This window comes from Myripristis murdjan, chromosome 12 (assembly GCF_902150065.1).
Source record: "Myripristis murdjan chromosome 12, fMyrMur1.1, whole genome shotgun sequence".
Taxonomy (NCBI): domain Eukaryota; kingdom Metazoa; phylum Chordata; class Actinopteri; order Holocentriformes; family Holocentridae; genus Myripristis; species Myripristis murdjan.
The window spans coordinates 5673401-5691138 of record NC_043991.1 but is presented as its reverse complement, the minus strand read 5'-3'; the positions used below and the strand labels follow the sequence as shown (position 1 = coordinate 5691138).

Genomic DNA, 17738 nt, shown 5'->3' with positions numbered 1-17738 from the left:
ACCTTTAAAAATCCTCTCTCATCCACCTCTATCCCTTTACATAAAATGGTGATTCTCTCCCAAACTGAGATCCTGTTGGTTTGCGCTCGTGAACGCTCCTTCCGTGCACCGTGTCCCGCCCAAACTTCCTGTTTCAACCGGAAATACAGAAATTCAAGAAAGTAAGACTCCATTTCATAGGGTCTTTAAGGCAAATAGTGGCTTTTAGTTTGAAAATTCAAGTCATGAACGAAAGAAAAGTTTCCATGAGCGGGGAAAAATACAAATCAAGAGCAAAAGCTGCAAACTATAGCATCCGGATTAATGTTTATTCTCTCCTCCATTTACTGGTCACGTGCCAGTGAGGCTGATATATATATATACACACATATATATACTGTATATATATATATATATATATGTGTGTGTGTGTGTGTGTATGTTTTTCAGTTCCATTTTTACATTTTGAAGGGTGATTTTTGCCTGTGGATAAAGGATTTTTGAGTTCTCATGGACATTTAAGCTTCGTGGACATTCAAAGGGACATTTGAAGTTGAATTAAGTGGGAGCTGGCAAAATAGATTTAATAAATCTGTTCACTGGAAGCAATTCTTTTGGTTTACTGAGTTGCTGGGAGTAAATGTATAATTTAGTTTTTCATCCTAACGCTGACAGTAAGAAATAACAGTGGTATCCTGAAGTCTTGGTGTCAAGGCTTTGGAAAAAAAGGCTGATTGTTACCACCGGCTGTCTCCCTCACAACCGGCAGATCATGTCCTCAAACAAGAGGGCGATCCGGGCTCTGCAAATATCAGGATATGTGACAACGAGGAAGGAAATATTAAAAAGCCTGTACTGCAGTGGCTAAACGGTTAAAAAAAAAAGCCAACATGTTTCGCCCACTGACGGTCTTCAGCTTCAGAGGACCAGCAGATGGTGTATTTTTAGGCGCTTTGGTTGCCTTTCATTGTGTTACATTATTCTGATGAGTTAACAAAGCTCTGTAGCAAATGCTAATTGGGTAGAACCAATCATCCCTAAAAAAAAAAAACAATAAAGTCAACATAATTAAATAAAATTATCTCAGAGCTTACCGACGACCCCGATGAAGGTTTTAACTGTTCTCCAAGTGCTGTTTTTGATATGTTTCTCCTGTTTTCCCCAAAAAAAAAAGTTGTAAAGAACTGAGAAGCTTTCAGTGGCTTTTACCAACTTTGTGCCTATGTCGCTCTTGCCAGGCAGAGCCATTGTTCATGAGACAAAAATCACATCCCTGCATGGAAACAAAGAGGCATGGAAATCTGCTCGGCTAATGACGGCGAGAAGTTCAGAGGTGGTTAACTTCTCTCAGCCAAAAAAAAAAAAAAAAAAAAAAAAACCTGTTTACCAACACACACTGACCTGGTTCCCTGGTTGCTGAGAGTGTGTCGACAGCGAGGGGATTTCAGGTCACTGGCTGATTGTGTTTCTGGCCGTGTGGAGGCACAGGGAGAGTCCAACATCTTTTGGCTCCCCTAGCAGTCACAACTTCCAACAATAGACCCTTTTAAGTTAGCATGTACAACACACACTCACACACACACACACACCTGTCTCTCTCTCGTCTTTTACCTTCTAGTACAGTGGACTCAACTAATTCACTGTGTTGAAATTGATTCAGCTCTTTGATGTATCATTGTTTGACGCTGCTAACTAAATCCCTGCTTTGCATGAAAGAAAGGAAGCCCCTCAGGTCTCCGAACGAGAGAGTAGACTACTTTTTTTTTTATTTTATTATTTCCTTCACCGCCTTTCTCAGAAGCAGATATCCATAGAGGTGTTATAGTCAGAAGAAGAAATTGTGCTCTGCTTGTTTAACGGGGCTTTTGTGTTCCTCGGCATCCTGTTATTTTCTTGTTTTGAACCAGAGGAATTTCATTCTTGTCATTTTTTTTTTCCCGTTGTTATGCTGTATAGTCCCTGCTCAGAGCCCTTTGTCACTACAGGGCTGTGTTTGAAATATATCTCAAAGAAGTGACTGTGTGTGTGTGTGTGTGTGTGTGTGACAGACTGAGTGAGTGAGTGAGGGAGCGTGTGTGTCTATTCTTTTCTATTGTTCTGTTTCACACGCGGCAATAGGACTGACAAATCGAGATACCTCAAAAGCTCGCTCAAAACGCGACGACCGATTTTATACCTCATTTTTTCCACCGCAGCAAACCTGCTCTGATATTGTTGTCACTGTTCACATTTTCACCGGCAGAGTCGGTCCCGCCATCCCAGCAGACATTTTTGTCGTGACCGCGGCACTTCTCGCGCCTCCTCCCTTTCTTCTCCGTCCCTCTGTCCGTCTCTCCGTCCTGTCCGTCCGTCTGTCCTCTCTCTCTCTCTCTCTCTTTCTGAGACAGAGTGGCAGAGATGATAGTTGCCAGTGAGTGTGTTGAATTGCACGGTGATCACACGGGGAGAGGGCGCCGAGCGGCTCTGTTTCTAATGACACACACAGGAAGCAGGCTGACCTCTCCGGCCACTGGGCTGCAGGCATTCATCATCTCAAACACATGCTGGGTGAGCGTGAGAGACACGATGAGAGAGAGAGAGAGAAAGAGAGAGAGAGAGAGAGAGAGAGAGAGAGAGCAAGGCCGCTGCCCTCTATTGGGCACACCATGACATGACACGGGTGTGAAGTTAAATAGGGGGAAAATGGGAAAGAATGGAGAGAATGAAAAAGATTGACAGAGAGAGGAAGAAGAAGAGGAGACAGTAAGAAAGAGAAATACAAAAATCTAGAAGGACAGATGTCCTCTACTACACACATTTTTTTCATAGATAAAAAAAAAATATTCTACCATAATTTTAAAAATACTTAAAATTTGAAGAGTAAAATGATCTATTTGAATAACATTTATTTATTTATTTTCTTTCATGAAACTCTTTTGTGTCCATTTCCTGTGAGTGCCAACTCCTACACAAACCAAAAAAAAAAAAAAAAAAAAAAAAAAAATCAATGCTACCACTACCAATGAATAAAATTACCTATTCTGCACTGAGCATGATGCACAGTGTTGCCCTGAGTCCAGATAAAAATAGCCTTTCACTAACATTTAACAAAACAAAAACTAACACAAATGTATCTGTTATGCATCCTGAAAGGTTCATGCACATTAGTGTATTTTTTAATAATACTGTTAGTATTATTAAACCTCTCCATTTTCCTTCCTGTTACATCATATCCTCTACAGCAGCAGCTCTCAACCTGGGGGTCCCCAGAAAAGGTGGAATATTTTAAATTCAGTATTATTTCATTTATTAATTATTATTATTTCATAATTTTTTATTGCACCTTTTTAATAACTACACAGTATTTAAAGCTGCACTTTATCATTTATATTTATTAAATTTAATTCCACTTTTATGACTGTAGGTGCTGCAAAAATTGCTGCTAAACGAAATTTCACCGTATTTTGTACAATGACAATAAAGCTTTTTTCTTTGACAGTAGTTAGCCCAATTAAAGAATGTATAAGAATTAGGGCTGGGCGACATGGACAAAATCAAATATCACAATATCTTTGACCCTGATATCAATATGGCGATGATATTGAAGGATATTTACACATTTTTGTTAAATAATAATCAGTAACGGGGATATGGTGACCAAGCAGGTACAGACTCTTCCTCTAATGCAGCTTTTGAAACCAGGAAAAAAACATCACTTATGTATATCACATTATTCTAATACTTGAAATCCGAGACAAAGTCTAGTTTCATATCACGATATCGATAAGATATCGATATATTGCTCAGCCTGAATAAGAATGACTATTTTGTTCCCACTCTTCACTGCTAATCTGCACTGCAAAAAATAACACCCCTCTGTAGTTATTTCCACTTGTAAGTTATCTTTAACTTAATGTGTAATGATTATTTGTGCAAAGTGACTGATATTGTCTGTTGTTTTGGTGTAGCTCCATCGGCCAGGCATTCGGCTGTATGATACCTGGGTTTCTGCTGTTTCAAAGTAAAAGACTGGATGTTGAATGCAGTCAAATCAGTGTTTATCTTCACATTTAAATCCAGATGGTGAAAATATATGAATTAGACAAAGAAAAACATTTGGAAAGAGAATTTCTTCATTAGTAAGCCATTATTTGTGTATTAGTAGGCCAAATTTGGATCGGGATTTGAATGCATCCCTACAAAGCATCATTTATATATATATATATATATATATATATATATATATATATATATATATGAGTGATCTTACTCTCTATTAAATCAGAGTAAAGTTGAGTTAACAAATAATGATTAATCCTAACCCTTCACTTTTACAACTTGGGATATTGCATTGAAAGAATGGAGCCCTAGTAGTTATATCAACTTTTCAACTTGAGTTTGTAAGTTGAAACAAGTTCGACTTTTAAGTGTGTTTTACTCATGATCTTTAGCAGCAGCAGGGAAACTTAAGTTTTTAAGTTGAGACTACAAGACTACAACTTATCAAATTTGGGTCCACAGCCTGGTGTCTGACCATTTGGGGGTCGTGGACATCAAAAAGGTTAAGAAGTACAGCTCCACAGCATCTTACAGTGTTGCTCCCAAATATGTCATATAACATTAGATGTAATGTTATATGAAAATATTACTTGGTGCTTCTGTTGCCTTAAACACACACTGTGCAGCAGAAAAGGGTTAAGGAGAGCGAGTTGTAGGCCTGCTGGTCAGCTCCCTAAATGTCTGCAGCCCCGTTGTGAAGCAGTGGCTGCCTCTCTGCTGCAGATTTATTGATCGGGCTAGAACAGTACACCATAAGCATAAACCACATAATCAGTTACTACCCATGAGCCCAGAGATGGATTTTGTTTTGTTTTTGTTTTTTTTTTTTTTTTTTTTATTTTTTAATCAGTGGTTGAACCTCCGAGGCGACCAGAGGCTCTTCGTTCGCTTCGTCCTCTGTGAGATGCTTCTGATCCACCAGATTATTTTGTCTGGGCTGCGTTTGAAGTGAAACTTGACATTATGCAGAAAATGGAATCCAAAGAGCAAAACTGAGCCTGAAATCTCCCAAAACTGCACAACATAAAAAGCAAATAAATAAGATAGCGGCATGGCATTGTTTTTGTAATGTAAAAATCACTGTTGCTTTGGTTATTGTCATAAACTTAAACTTAGAGCGTGTCGTCACAACTGGTTTTCAGTGATACTCGGCAATACTTTTTACTTAGAATATCTTCACAAATCTCTTAGCAATTTATTTTTTGACTTGTTTTTTTTTTCTCAGCATCTAGGCCAAGTCATTAATCCCAACACAAACAAAAGGTGGCGCCACAACAAATTCTACCAAACGTTACAAAAATACAAGAGAGACGAGAGACCTCGTTTGCCATTTTAAACCGACTGAGGTTTAAAAAGAAAAAAAAAAAAAAGCTGTTTGTTTACATTTCTATGGTTAGGAATAATTAGAGGAAAATACCTGTTTGTATTTTTGGATAACAATTCAGTGAGGAAAAAAAAAACAACAACAACAAAAACCCTTTACAATATTTTCAGCAGTCTGAACAACATCACACTGCACCGCCACCCAAGATGTTGCATAACGCCTGTGTGTCCCGACAGAGCTGCTGCAGAACGCTTGAACAAAACACACCGTGCGGCCGGATCCTCACAAATATTCACCTGTGGTCACACTAAGCCAGAGCTTCTCGGGGTTTTTCTCAAAGCTGTTTAACATAACTCCGAATATTAGCAGATGAAACACACAGATGAGATTCCCTGCCTGACCCAGAATTGCTCCTCGGACTCCCTTCATCCACTGCGGGTTGATTTTATGCCACACTACGTTTGAGCCTCCGAAATTCTTCTCCCCCTACTCCACCACAGTGGATCCTTAAGTCTCCGCTTTGAAGTGAGGCTAACCGTCTGAAGTGCAAACACATAAGAGGAGTTGGGGGAGTTTTAAATGCAGACTTGGCTAGAATATGTTCAAGGAAAACCTTGGATCTTACCTCCCTCATGCACAGCCTCGGCTCTAGCCTTGTTCTAATTGTGTGAGAGCCAAACAAAACAACAACATATATTCTGCTCCGGATGTTTGTACATAAACATTATCCCCTCATTTGTTTATACTGTCCCTGTTATTTCCTTGAAATGTAACGGTGTCCTTGAATCTCCTTTGACGTTTGTTTTTACTCTTATTGTCATCTGAATTGGCTCGGAGGTAAACATCCGTGTTTACCTCTGAGCCATTTGCACAAAATCTACATTCCCAAGTGGAAATTGTATTTATTTTTTTTTTTTTCAAGATATACAACATGTATATATCTGCGTCTGGTTTGTCGGAGAGGTGTTGTATTATCTAGTTTTGTCTGTGACAAAGAATACTTGAGGGAGAGGCAGCAGCTTGATCAAACCTTGGTCTCGGCAAATCAAATAAGTTTTGGGGATTCGCGTATTCATTGTTTTTCTGTCTTGTTTGCATCACAATCAGCTGAAAGAAAATCTGCTCCGCCCGGGAAATCTCTCAGCAAGAGAGGCGCCATAATGGAAGAGCTGAAGTAAATTGCTTTCTTTTTTTGACCATGTCATCGTTTTGTGGGGGTGTGAGGATGAATTTCAATGTTACTCCAATTAGATTTATATCAGATTTGAAGTTAAGAGACACTGTGCTTAACATTTAGGCAAGACGAAGTTACAGCCTTCTCTATAGAACATGGCAGAACTATGTTATTTATGTGCTTTATTCTTTATGCTTTATGCTTTATTCTTTATTTGGATCCCCATTAGCTGCCAGAAAGTGGTCGCTCACCTTCCTGGGATCCACGCAAGAACAGCAGCAATAACAACAAGCAATAATTAAAATCACACTGTACAATCAGTGCATAACTAAAAAATAACTGCATGAATGAAATTGTCAAAAAGCAAAAGAAAAATCCAAAACTCTGAGACAGAAAAAACACCATAATATCCATAAGAAATTCAGTTTTTGCTTTGGTCGCATTTAAAAAAAAAAATCTTTAGTCTGTGTGATATTGATGGAAGCGCATTCCAAGTAGAAGAGTTTAGAGAAGAGTTCCCATCTTAAAATTAATTTATTGGACACCAAAATAACCAAATGACCAGTTTTATACCCATGACTAAAAGCAGTAAATGCTATTTTCTCACTGCAAAAACGCAAAATCTTACCAAGATTATTTGTCTTATTTCAGTCAAAAATGTCTTATTTCTAGTCAAAATATCTCATTAAAATAAGACATGATCACCTCAGAAGTAAATTGTTTTTAGACAATTTTCACTTGTTTCAAGTGAAAATTCACTTGAAACAAGTGAAAATTTGCGTGTTTCATTGGCAAAATTTGCCAGTGGAAAAAGTGAAAATTCACTTGAAATAAGTGAAAATTAGCTAGAAACAAGAAACAAATTTTGCCAATGAAACAAGCAAATTTTCACTTGTTTCAAGCAAATTTTCACTTGAAACAAGAGACAAATGTCTAAAAACAAGTTACTTCTGAGGTGATCAAGTCTTATTTTAAGTGTAATGAGATATTTTGACTAGGAATAAGACATTTTTGACTTGAAATAAGACAAATAATCTTGGTAAGATTTTGAGTTTTTGCAGTGCTGGTAATAGTGCTGTGCATGATCAAATTCACATTTCTTTTGCCCACGTTTGCCAGCAGTTTGTGCAGCTGCAGGTAGGGCTGTACACTCTATACTGTGCAGCTCTATCCTGTGCTCCTGCAGTGTTTGTGCTGCACCTTTGCCCTCAGCTGGATCAGGATCATGTAGATGTAATCGCTCGGTCTGTATCTTTCAATCTATCTGCTTTTGATCGCTGTTGCCCTCCTTAGCAGCTTGTACGGCCCAGCAGATGATGCCGCTAAATGATACTGAAGACCAATTTCTTCCTGTTTTCCCCCTCTCCCTTTTTCTCTCTCCCCTTTCTTTTACCCAATCCCTCCTCCCTGCCGCCTTCTATTTTTCTCACCTCCTCAACCTTCCCACTTCCTGTTTGTTGTCCCTCTCCTTTTGTTGTCCCTCTCCTCGTTCCCCATTCTTACCCCTCCTCTTTTCACTTTTCACCTCCTCGTGCTCTCCTTTGTTGCTCATTTTCTCTCCTCCATCTCTCCCATACCCCCCGTCGTCTCGCCCTGCTCCTCACCCCCAAACAATCTCCTCTCACTCCGCCCGACGTCTCCCTCTCTGCTGCTCACGCTTCCCTTTTTTCCACCTTCTTATTCTGTTCTTCATTCTCTCTGAATCACTTCCTGGCTTTTCTCCCATCTCCTTTCCATTTCCCCCGCTCTCCTCTTTTAAATCCACCCCATACTCATTCTCTATGCCTTTCCCCCCTCGCTCTCTCTCTCTCTCCCTCACACACACACACACACCCCTCCCCTCTCTCCCCAGAGCGGAGGCAGCAGGTTATCAGCGAGTGCTGCAGGTGGACCTGGAGGTGAACGGGCTGATGGTGCCGCAGGGTGGCAGGGAGGTGACGTGGCAGGTGGAGTACCCGCTCACCCGCACCCTGACCAATGAGGTGCAGACTTTCATCCGCCTCGCGCCCCAGGACCTGGGGGGGATCGTGCCCCTGGCTATGGTGAGGTGTGGGTGACTGAGCTGTGGCTGTTGGGAGTGTGTGTGCATCCCTATGTGTGTGTGTGTGTGTGTGTGTGTGTGTGTGTGTGTGTGTGTGTGTGCTGTTAAGGCGGTCTGTGCTAAAGCTCAGGCCTTTCAAAAGTTCATTGGGCTGCATCATAGCCGTCAAAAAGGTATGGCAAGGTAAGACTCAGCTTTATACACACAGTCTGCACTCATTCAGGCTTATTGTCTATGAGAAAATATAGACCTCTGATAATGAATCATTATCAATAAGTTCCTCCATGATTTTCAACAGTGTATCATGGAAAAAAAAATCCCAGCTGCTTTAGATAAGAGCCCAACAGCCTACAGTGCAAATGATGTCTGTGATTCTATGTGTTTTTTACCAAAATGAAAGAATTCACACATGGCATTGGAGACTGGAATCAGCCTTGGTGCTTTGAAACTACAATAAATTTGCTTATTTTGTGCCAAATTTGCCTTTTGTTTTGCTGCATTTTGAACAGCCCTTGGTTGCCTGCCAGAAATTAGTGTGTAATGCGATGCATTTCTTTATTTTCTGTGAAGTTTAAACAAACGGCTAATGATAATTAGGGCACCGCTCTCTGTCCATGGTGCTGAAATGTGCACCAGTTTTGATACGATAAAAGCCGTTTTCACTGCTCTGTCTTTGCTGCACATCACATGCAAACATTAGGTGTTGTGAACATGAGAGAGAGCTGTATGTCTGCTAAAAGAGGTTTCAGGAGAATAGCAGCTCCTTCAGTTCTGGCTGCTCAAAGACTGAATCATGCAGTAAATACCTTAAAACTTCAATTAACAGCCCGGGCTTTTATTTGCTTCAGTCACTGAGTACAGCCGGCCTATATTTGGGACAGACCTGCCTTTAATTGCTTTTCTATGAAACTCTCACTCAGTAAAGATGGGAAATACTCTCAACTTGTTTATTTACACAAGTAAGGATGAATATTACCTGTATAAAATGAAGCTATGTAATAAGATATAATTTTTTAATACTGTTTTGAAATGATATAATGTCTGTGTGTTTACCCTTTGAAATCTGGATGGATGGTAGATTTCTTGTGTTTAAATGCTTGCAAAGGGCACCTAACCCTAACCCTAACCCCAACCCTTTGAAACCTGAACAAATTGGCTTGATTTCTCTCAAAAACGTTGGGGGAAAAAAAAGCAGTGAGCAACTTAGCAAGACGAGAGAGAGAAAATGATCATAAAATTATCAAAAAACTACAGGAAAAAGATCCAGAAAACCAAATGTATAATTATTCAGTTTGTTTCTGCCCGTGTTACTGTTACTAAGTTTCCCATGAAAGAAATTTTGAAAGAAATCAAATTAATCAAAGGGTTAATGAGATTTTCAGTTCAAGTTAAGCTTTTGATAATGCTTGTCCTGGGATTTGACTTTGACGTGGCAGCCGTGGTGAAACGGTGATTTCAGCTGTGATGAATGCCAAGGAATCTGTACATTATGTGAACACAAAACTTTTAATCAGCAGTCATTTGGTTAATGGGATGCTGATGGGAAGTTAATTAAGTTTGCATCTGGGCAATCCTTTTAAAACTGGATGGATGGATGAATTGCCAAGTGGCCTCAGACAATCAATTGTATTAGCATGATGAATACGTACAGTAAACATGATAAAATGTTGTAAAACTGTGGCACTATTATCATTTTTTTAATAGACTGGTAGAAAAACCATTATGTGCAAAGAGATTGAATAGTTTTAATTTTCCAACTAATAACAGCTAAGTGGAATTCAAATGCCTCTAAGCACTTGGGAGACTTTTATTTTGGCAAATGGTGAGGCTGCAGCTCAGGATTGATTTGTGTGTTTTGGCCCCTGCTGAAGCCTTTAACCTCCGACTGAATGTGAGAACTTTGGATATGATGTCATTTTTAAGGCTAGATATGAATCACATGCTTTAATTAAATATAGTATAATAACTTACAACTGGACAGAGAGTATATTAGCAAGAATTAGGCTGATCATAGTGGATACACAGGGTGTATGGCACATTAATTGCAATCAGATCATCATATTGACTTCAATTTCTATTTTTTTTTTTTTTTTTACACTCAGGCATCAGGCCAACCCCTTAAGCGATGCAAAAATCATGTATTCAAAGCATGCAGTAACAGGAAAAGTGAGGGTGTTGAAGGCAGCGCACCATAAATGCCCTGTGCGGATAAAGATAATTTAAATAAATAGATGCAGAACTACATGTTAATGGCACAGTCAAGTGGAGCACTGAATATTCAAAATGTTCAGTAATGATTTTCTCGGTATTGTCTTGTCTCCCGTGGCGCTATACGAGAGTTAAATTGTCAGTTAAAATAAACAAGTTAAGGTTGAAGGAGTCGAGAAACTGTTCCGGTTTGCTTCATTTTCATCTGGAGGAACATGTGCGAAAAGGAATCGGGTTCCAGCTCTGAGTAAATATGGATAAAGCAGATGCCGGCTGGCGATTCTTGGCTGCGGCGAAGTCGTAAAAAGAAAAAGCAGCAGGGTAGACGAAGTACACAGAGACGTTTGATTTCTAAATGATGCACCAGATGGAAGATGCTGTCAGGTGTGTGGGAGTTAACTGTGGTATCCGTGTCTGTAGTAGCAGCTAAGAAATGTGTCTAAATTAAAAGGTCGCCGCTTTTACAGGAGGGTGACATCTGCAATGTGGCGGTGATCAGTTTTATCTCTCAGAAACCAGAAACCTGTTGTGAACCAGTTTCAATCAAAACTTTTACTCACAGGCTGCAGGTGAATATGGTGTCTGGAGATATTGGCTCATTGATTTTAATGCCACAACTTAAAATAGAGCATATTATCTGCCAATTTTGGTGACAATTTATTGATGCTGATGTTGTTCCATTAACATTCAGTTTGAACAAATCTCCGAATCTCCAGATTTGGTGATAACATTCATGTTGGCGCATGTTTGCTCATTTGGCAGACTTTGTGGCCTTCCCTTTAGTGCCATCAACAGGTTTAATTGTTATTATTTCACACAAATATCTCAAAAAATGTTTCCAGAGCCATGAAATTTGGTGGCGAGATTCCTGAAACCTGGCAGTTTTGGTGACCCCAATCTTGACACTAAAAAGCTAATTTGAAATTTGGCCCTGGCATTCATGTTGGATAGATGACGATACTTGGCGATTTTCCCTCTAGCGCCTCCTGCAGGGCATCTACACTAGAAATAACAAGCTTATTGCAACTTTTACTAGCACTAATTCGGCATTTCCTCCTTATTCATTCTAACTACATAACGACTATTGTCTGGAGGATGAAACCTGGCAATTTCAGTGACCCCAGGAAAGTCCCTCTAGTAACACCTGCAGGCAAAATTTTTAACCCTGACACTCCAAATCTAATTTATCATTTAGTTAAAGCATTCATGTTGGGATGATGATGCTTGTGAACCTTTGTGACCCTGTGACCTTCCCTGTAGCGCCACCAGCAGGCCCAGTGTGGCATCTACACTAGAAATAACAAGCTTATTGCAATTTTTACTAGCACTAATTCGGCATTTCCTCCTTATTCGTTACTACTACATAATGAATATTGGCTGGAGGATGAAACCTGGCAATTTTGGTGACCCCATGACCTTTCCTCTAGTGCCATCTGCAGGCAAAATATTTAACCCTCACCCTCCAAATCTAATTTAACATTTAGCTGAAGCATTCATGTTGGGATGATGATGCTTGTGAACCTTTGTGAACCTGTGACCTTCCTTGTAGCGCCACCAGCAGGCCCAGTGGGGCATCTACACTAGAAATAACAAGCTTATTGCTACTTTTACTAGCTCGAACTTGGCATATCCTCGTTTTCCATTATTACTCCATGTGATATTCAGCGTACGTCTACCGTTACACTCATGTCCTGACCCTGTGGACCCAGATCCAGACGATGAATTAAGCACAGGTCAGCAGGAATCAACAGTTTGATTAAAGTGGGATAAAAGCTGTGGCATTGGAAGGTAAATGTCCTGTTTTGCAGGTGAACTTGTAGGCAGTCAGCAAACATCGCCGGCATTCAGCAGCACCGAGCGTCTGTTTACAGAATGCCAGAGGCCTTATTTGATAGGACTCTCATCTCAGGTTGATGGTTTCTAGTCGACCCTCCTACACACTCACACACACACACACACATACCCAACCATATGCATGAACAAACACCCTCTCTCACTCACATATGCAGACACACACACACACACACAATATCTGCCTGCCAGATATGAAATACAGGCTTCAAATTATTCCTCATTGCACTCTGGTTTTGACAGCTAAACTGCCCACTTGGGTAGCTGACTGAAATTATAGCGCGATGCCCCAAGTAAGAATGGAGAGAGGGCGAGGACGAGAGAGAAAAAGAGACGGGGGGAAAGAGATTGGAGGGGCTTGGTTCAAAGAACAAGGAGGACGAAAGAAAAAAAAAAACAGCTTGTGACAAAAAAAAAAAAAAAAAATTGTTGGAGATGAGAGCTGACCTGTTCAGGAGCAGCCTGCCCACTCCATCCGTCCTCCCCTGCAGCTCCGTTGTTCGATCGCACACCCGGCACAGTCATTCAGGTTCTCGGCGAACGTCATCAGAGACAGCCTCAAATGGCATGAGAACGTGTTTTGCATAATCAAGAAGGCTCAGCGTATCATATTCCTCCTGCAACCGAGGAGCCTCAATATTTCATACCAAATCCTTGTGAAGCTTTACACAGAATATAAAACCAAGCGCTGTGCATTTTAGCCCACTGAGTAAGCACAGCATCGTGTCCCTCTGTGGCTTGATATGAATATCTTCTCTAATCAATTATCTGGTTCATAATTTATCATACGGTTAGTTTGCATCTTACAAATTCACATAATTAATAGACAAAAAGAAAATCAGTATGAGGCATAATTAGCTCATGTTGTAAGTACATATGAAGAATTACATGTATAATTGTGTTACTGTTCATCCATGTACCGTACTCACGTTACTGTAATTGAGTAACTATTTCTGTACTTTTTTAAAGTCGGTAATTCTACTTTTACTTCAGTACATTTTTGCTCGAGTTTTCTCTGTCACTACATTTTAAATCACATCCATTACAGAGAACGAATGATCAATGACAGATTGTGGAACCTTTCACAATAAAAGCTCAGTCAACAAAGATGTGAAGAGGAAGCTGCTTCTACTTTGTTGGTTCTACTTTTTTTGTCATCTCTACATTTCACAATAAAAGTCGCACGATGAAAAGCTGCAGATGGTCGATGGAGGCGGGGACCGTTTAGATACAGCTGGAAAAAAAAAAGTGGAATAAGTGTGGGGAAAAAAAAAGGGCCTGGCGATGAGAACCATGCAGACTCATATTATCATCATCATATTATATGCTGACTTCAATCAACCCTCGGCAATTTTGCGCAATGCCCCTTTAAAAGCATGTAGTGTGCAGCGTGTTCTCTCCTCCTTTTCTAACTGCATGGTAAAGATCCCAGCTAACACAGTTACTGTTTGGAAAAAGGAACTCAGTCACTTTTACTGCCAGGACATTTGAAATGAGACACTTTGGACTTTTACTGCAGGAGATTTTTACTGCACTACTTCTACTTCTACTGCAGTCAAATACCAGCAGAGGAACAGTACTTCTACTTCTACTGCAGTCAGATACCAGCAGAGGAGCAGTACTTCTACTTCTACTGCAGTCACATACCAGCAGAGGAACAGTACTTCTACTTCTACTGCAGTCACATACCAGCAGAGGAACAGTACTTCTACTTCTACTGCAGTCAGATACCAGCAAAGGAACTGTACTTCTACTGCAGTCAGATACCAGCAGAGGAACAGTACTTCTACTTCTACTGCAGTCAAATATCAGCAGGGGAACAGTACTTCTACTTCTACTGCAGTCAAATACCAGCAGAGGAACAGTACTTCTACTTGAATAGCAATCTATAGTACTCACTTACACCTTTGGTACCATCATTAGGTTGTGGGAAATTATGAATTAAGCCACAGGTTTCAATGTCTTTGCCCAAATATCAGAGGGACAAATTCCTGTATATTCAGCATTTTCGCAAATGAAGCCGTTTTCACTCTGATTTCGATTCTCTGAGCAAAATCATCGAACGAGTGAGAAACCAGAAAAGCGCACAGAGCGCACCCTGGCACCAGCAAGGTAGAAAAAAGGACGGGAGAGAAAGTGCAAGCGTTTCATTAACAGGCATGAAAGAGAGTACATGTGGAGAAACATGGCAGCCGAGGACGCCCGGGCCTCGCCGCGTCCTCCCATGAATTTTTGATCTCTGCCTCTCTTCGCGCCCCGCGCCTCTCTGTTCTCTCATTAGATGATACAGCAGCCAGTGTGGGCCCCATAGCTCTTTACAGTACACCCCAAACGCTATCATTAGCATTTTATTCATAGCCTCTGAAACTCACTCTATTCCAAACTCAATAACATTAGCTTTGTGCTCATAGTCCCATAACATTCTAATCAGGGTCATTAACAGCAAGCCCAACATTAGCTTTCCTTTGTGTGTGTGTGTGTGTGTGTGTGTTTGTGTCACGGGTGAGTGCCTTCGACTGGAATAATTAGCGTCTGGCCAAATGTTGCTTTTCCCCGTATTGACTCAGCACCGGCGTATGACAGATAATGACAGACCGAGGCAACGAGGACAAACAGAAATAATAAGAAGTTGTGTCCTCTGCAGACAAGAGAACGGGGATAATTCTGAAAGGAAGCAATCCGCATATCGCTACTTTACACCCAGCGCTATCGCGGCATCAGGCCCGGCCAGCGGTACTGTAGCAGGCTGCCATCAGTCATGCTGTCACGCTGTCAGGAACTGTATTTGAAAATGGCTTGGCAGAGCTTTAATAGGCTGTGCACTGAGCCTATCCGCTGGCATGCTAAGTGTCCTCAAGGCTGCATTAGCCATCTGCATATGGTCGTAATGCCCCTCATAGCTTAATTAAGTCCTCTTGTGTATATACTGGCTTCTAATTTGCTGCTCTATCTCGCCGCAGCGCATTTTTGCCAACATTCATTTTCTCTTTCGCTCGCTCCGTCCCCGGTGGTTTTATTCAGGTCTCGTGCACCGAGATTGTTTCTCGTCCCTGTTCTTGATCCTGCTATCGCTTCTGTAGAAGATTATTTACTTTGCTCAGAAGCCTGAGTTCTCTATCTTTTCCTCTCTCTCTCTCTCTCTCTATCTCAGTGACATACAAATGCACACACAAACACACAGGGGAAGTCAAGTCAAGTCACTTTTATTTATAGAGCACATTTAAAAACAGAGGGAGTTACAATTTACAAGTGTGGCAGAAGAATTTACAAGACGAATGTACATGATTAATAGAGTAATACAGAAAAGCCAAGACTGAAATGGAAAACACACTGAAGAGAAAAAAAAAAATCAAAACCAGACTGAATAAAACCATCACGAGATTAAAAGTCAGCGAGAGGACATAAGAGATAAATTAAGAATGGACTTGGGCAAAAATAAAACACAATGGGCAACCTCAGACCGAGCTAAAAGCAAGAGAGAGAGAAAAGAAAAGTGGGTCTTTAAATTTGATTTAAACGTCTCAGCGGTGGGACGGGACTTCATCTGGGACGGGAGGCAGTTCCAGAGCCCGGGAGCGGCGGCAGACGAAACCCGGTCACCTTTGGCTTTGAGGCGTGATCGGGGGACGGAGAGGAGCTGCAGTGAGGATGACCTGAATGATCTGGGGGCAGAATATGGAATTAGCAGATCAGGAGAGTCTTGCGGAGCTAATCCAAGTAGGCCAGCGGTGTCACACTCATGTGAGGTTGTGGGGCTCGCATTCGTTCAAATGAGATTTTTTTTTGCTTTTGACTCCATTTTGCATTTCTTGCTCATGAAAATGACACGTAATGTAGAATTACTCAAAGCAGGTGAGAGAAGCGTAACACATACACAGCACACAGGTTTGCCATTTACCTCCCAGGAGAAAATAACCGCTCTTTCCATCTTTCTTGGAAAATTCTACATTTCATGTCAACATTTCTCTTTTTTGACAGCAGGTTTGCTGAGCTAACACAACAGTCGGTGCAGCGACTGGCCTGCTGGTTTTAACTTTACCTCTGGCTGATTCTGCCTCCAGCTGATGGAAAGTTTGTTGTGGAGTTTGTTATAGAAACGTTTAATTTTGCATATTCACATGGTTGATAATAATTGCATTCAAATTGTAGCAGTCCCTCGGAGTAAAACGACTGTGTAAGGTTTCCTTTATTAAATCAGCAGGGTTGCAGAACGACGATATGAAGCAACTTTACTCCACTCCTCACTGCGTTTCCACGGCGCACACAAATATTATACGAATAAATAAAATCTTGATTAAACCACACAACGCTAAAATTGTACACATACAATCAAACAAACCTCGCTGCGCTCTCCAGGGAATGCAAACATTAAATGCGGTAGTCCTTTCTTCTGTCATTAACATGTGGAAGACAGGTTAAAAAAAAAAGACAAAGCTCCATAATGTGCAAATTGCATGCAAGGTGACAATAATCGAGCAGGCCTAAGCGAGGTATAGTTCACTCGCCGGCTGCCTTGAAGGCTGTGCATACAGGTCACATAAAAACACATACAAAATTCGAGACATTCAAGATGTTGCAAAAGAAATTAGACATTATGCCCATAAACCATCCCATGTTATTGTTAATTTTTAAATAAATATCAACACAAAATCTCATCTCAATCTGTGTGGTCGTTTACACACATATTTTAATTAAAATCCAAAATTGGTTTCAAAATGCGTTTTCCTGTCCCTCCAAAACATCGTGGGGGCCGGACGAGACGTGTGCACGGGCTGCATCTCTGACATCTAATGTAGGGCCTTAAATAACCAAAAATAAAATTTAAAAAATCACTTCTGTATTTCACCGGTCACCAGTGCACATGAGCGTGCACCGCGTTGATGTGCTGCGTTTTCTTTGTGGTAGTTAAAAAGTCAAGCAGCCGAATTTTTGAGTCAGTCGGAGATGAGAAAAGATGAAACTGGTCGGCCCACATATACAGAGGAGAACAGTGGAGTCCAGTCGAGAGGTGATAAAAGTTTGGATAACCGTCTCCAGGACCTCGGGAGATAAAAATGGCTTTCGTCTGGCCGTGGTTCTAAGTTGATAAAAAACTTCACAACACTACTACAAAGCATCCTTTT

At 40.7% G+C, this 17738-nt stretch overlaps 1 protein-coding gene across 1 annotated transcript in view; it reads left to right on the top strand.

Annotated features, from left to right (window-relative positions):
• LOC115368952 (transmembrane protein 132C) overlaps positions 1 to 17738 on the top strand; it is a 153258-nt gene that overhangs the window by 77956 nt on the left and 57564 nt on the right. Inside the window, exon 3 of the mRNA XM_030065414.1 lies at positions 8368 to 8557. Within this exon, the coding sequence (XP_029921274.1) occupies positions 8368 to 8557 (190 nt within the window). The remainder of the gene's footprint in view (positions 1 to 8367; positions 8558 to 17738) is intronic.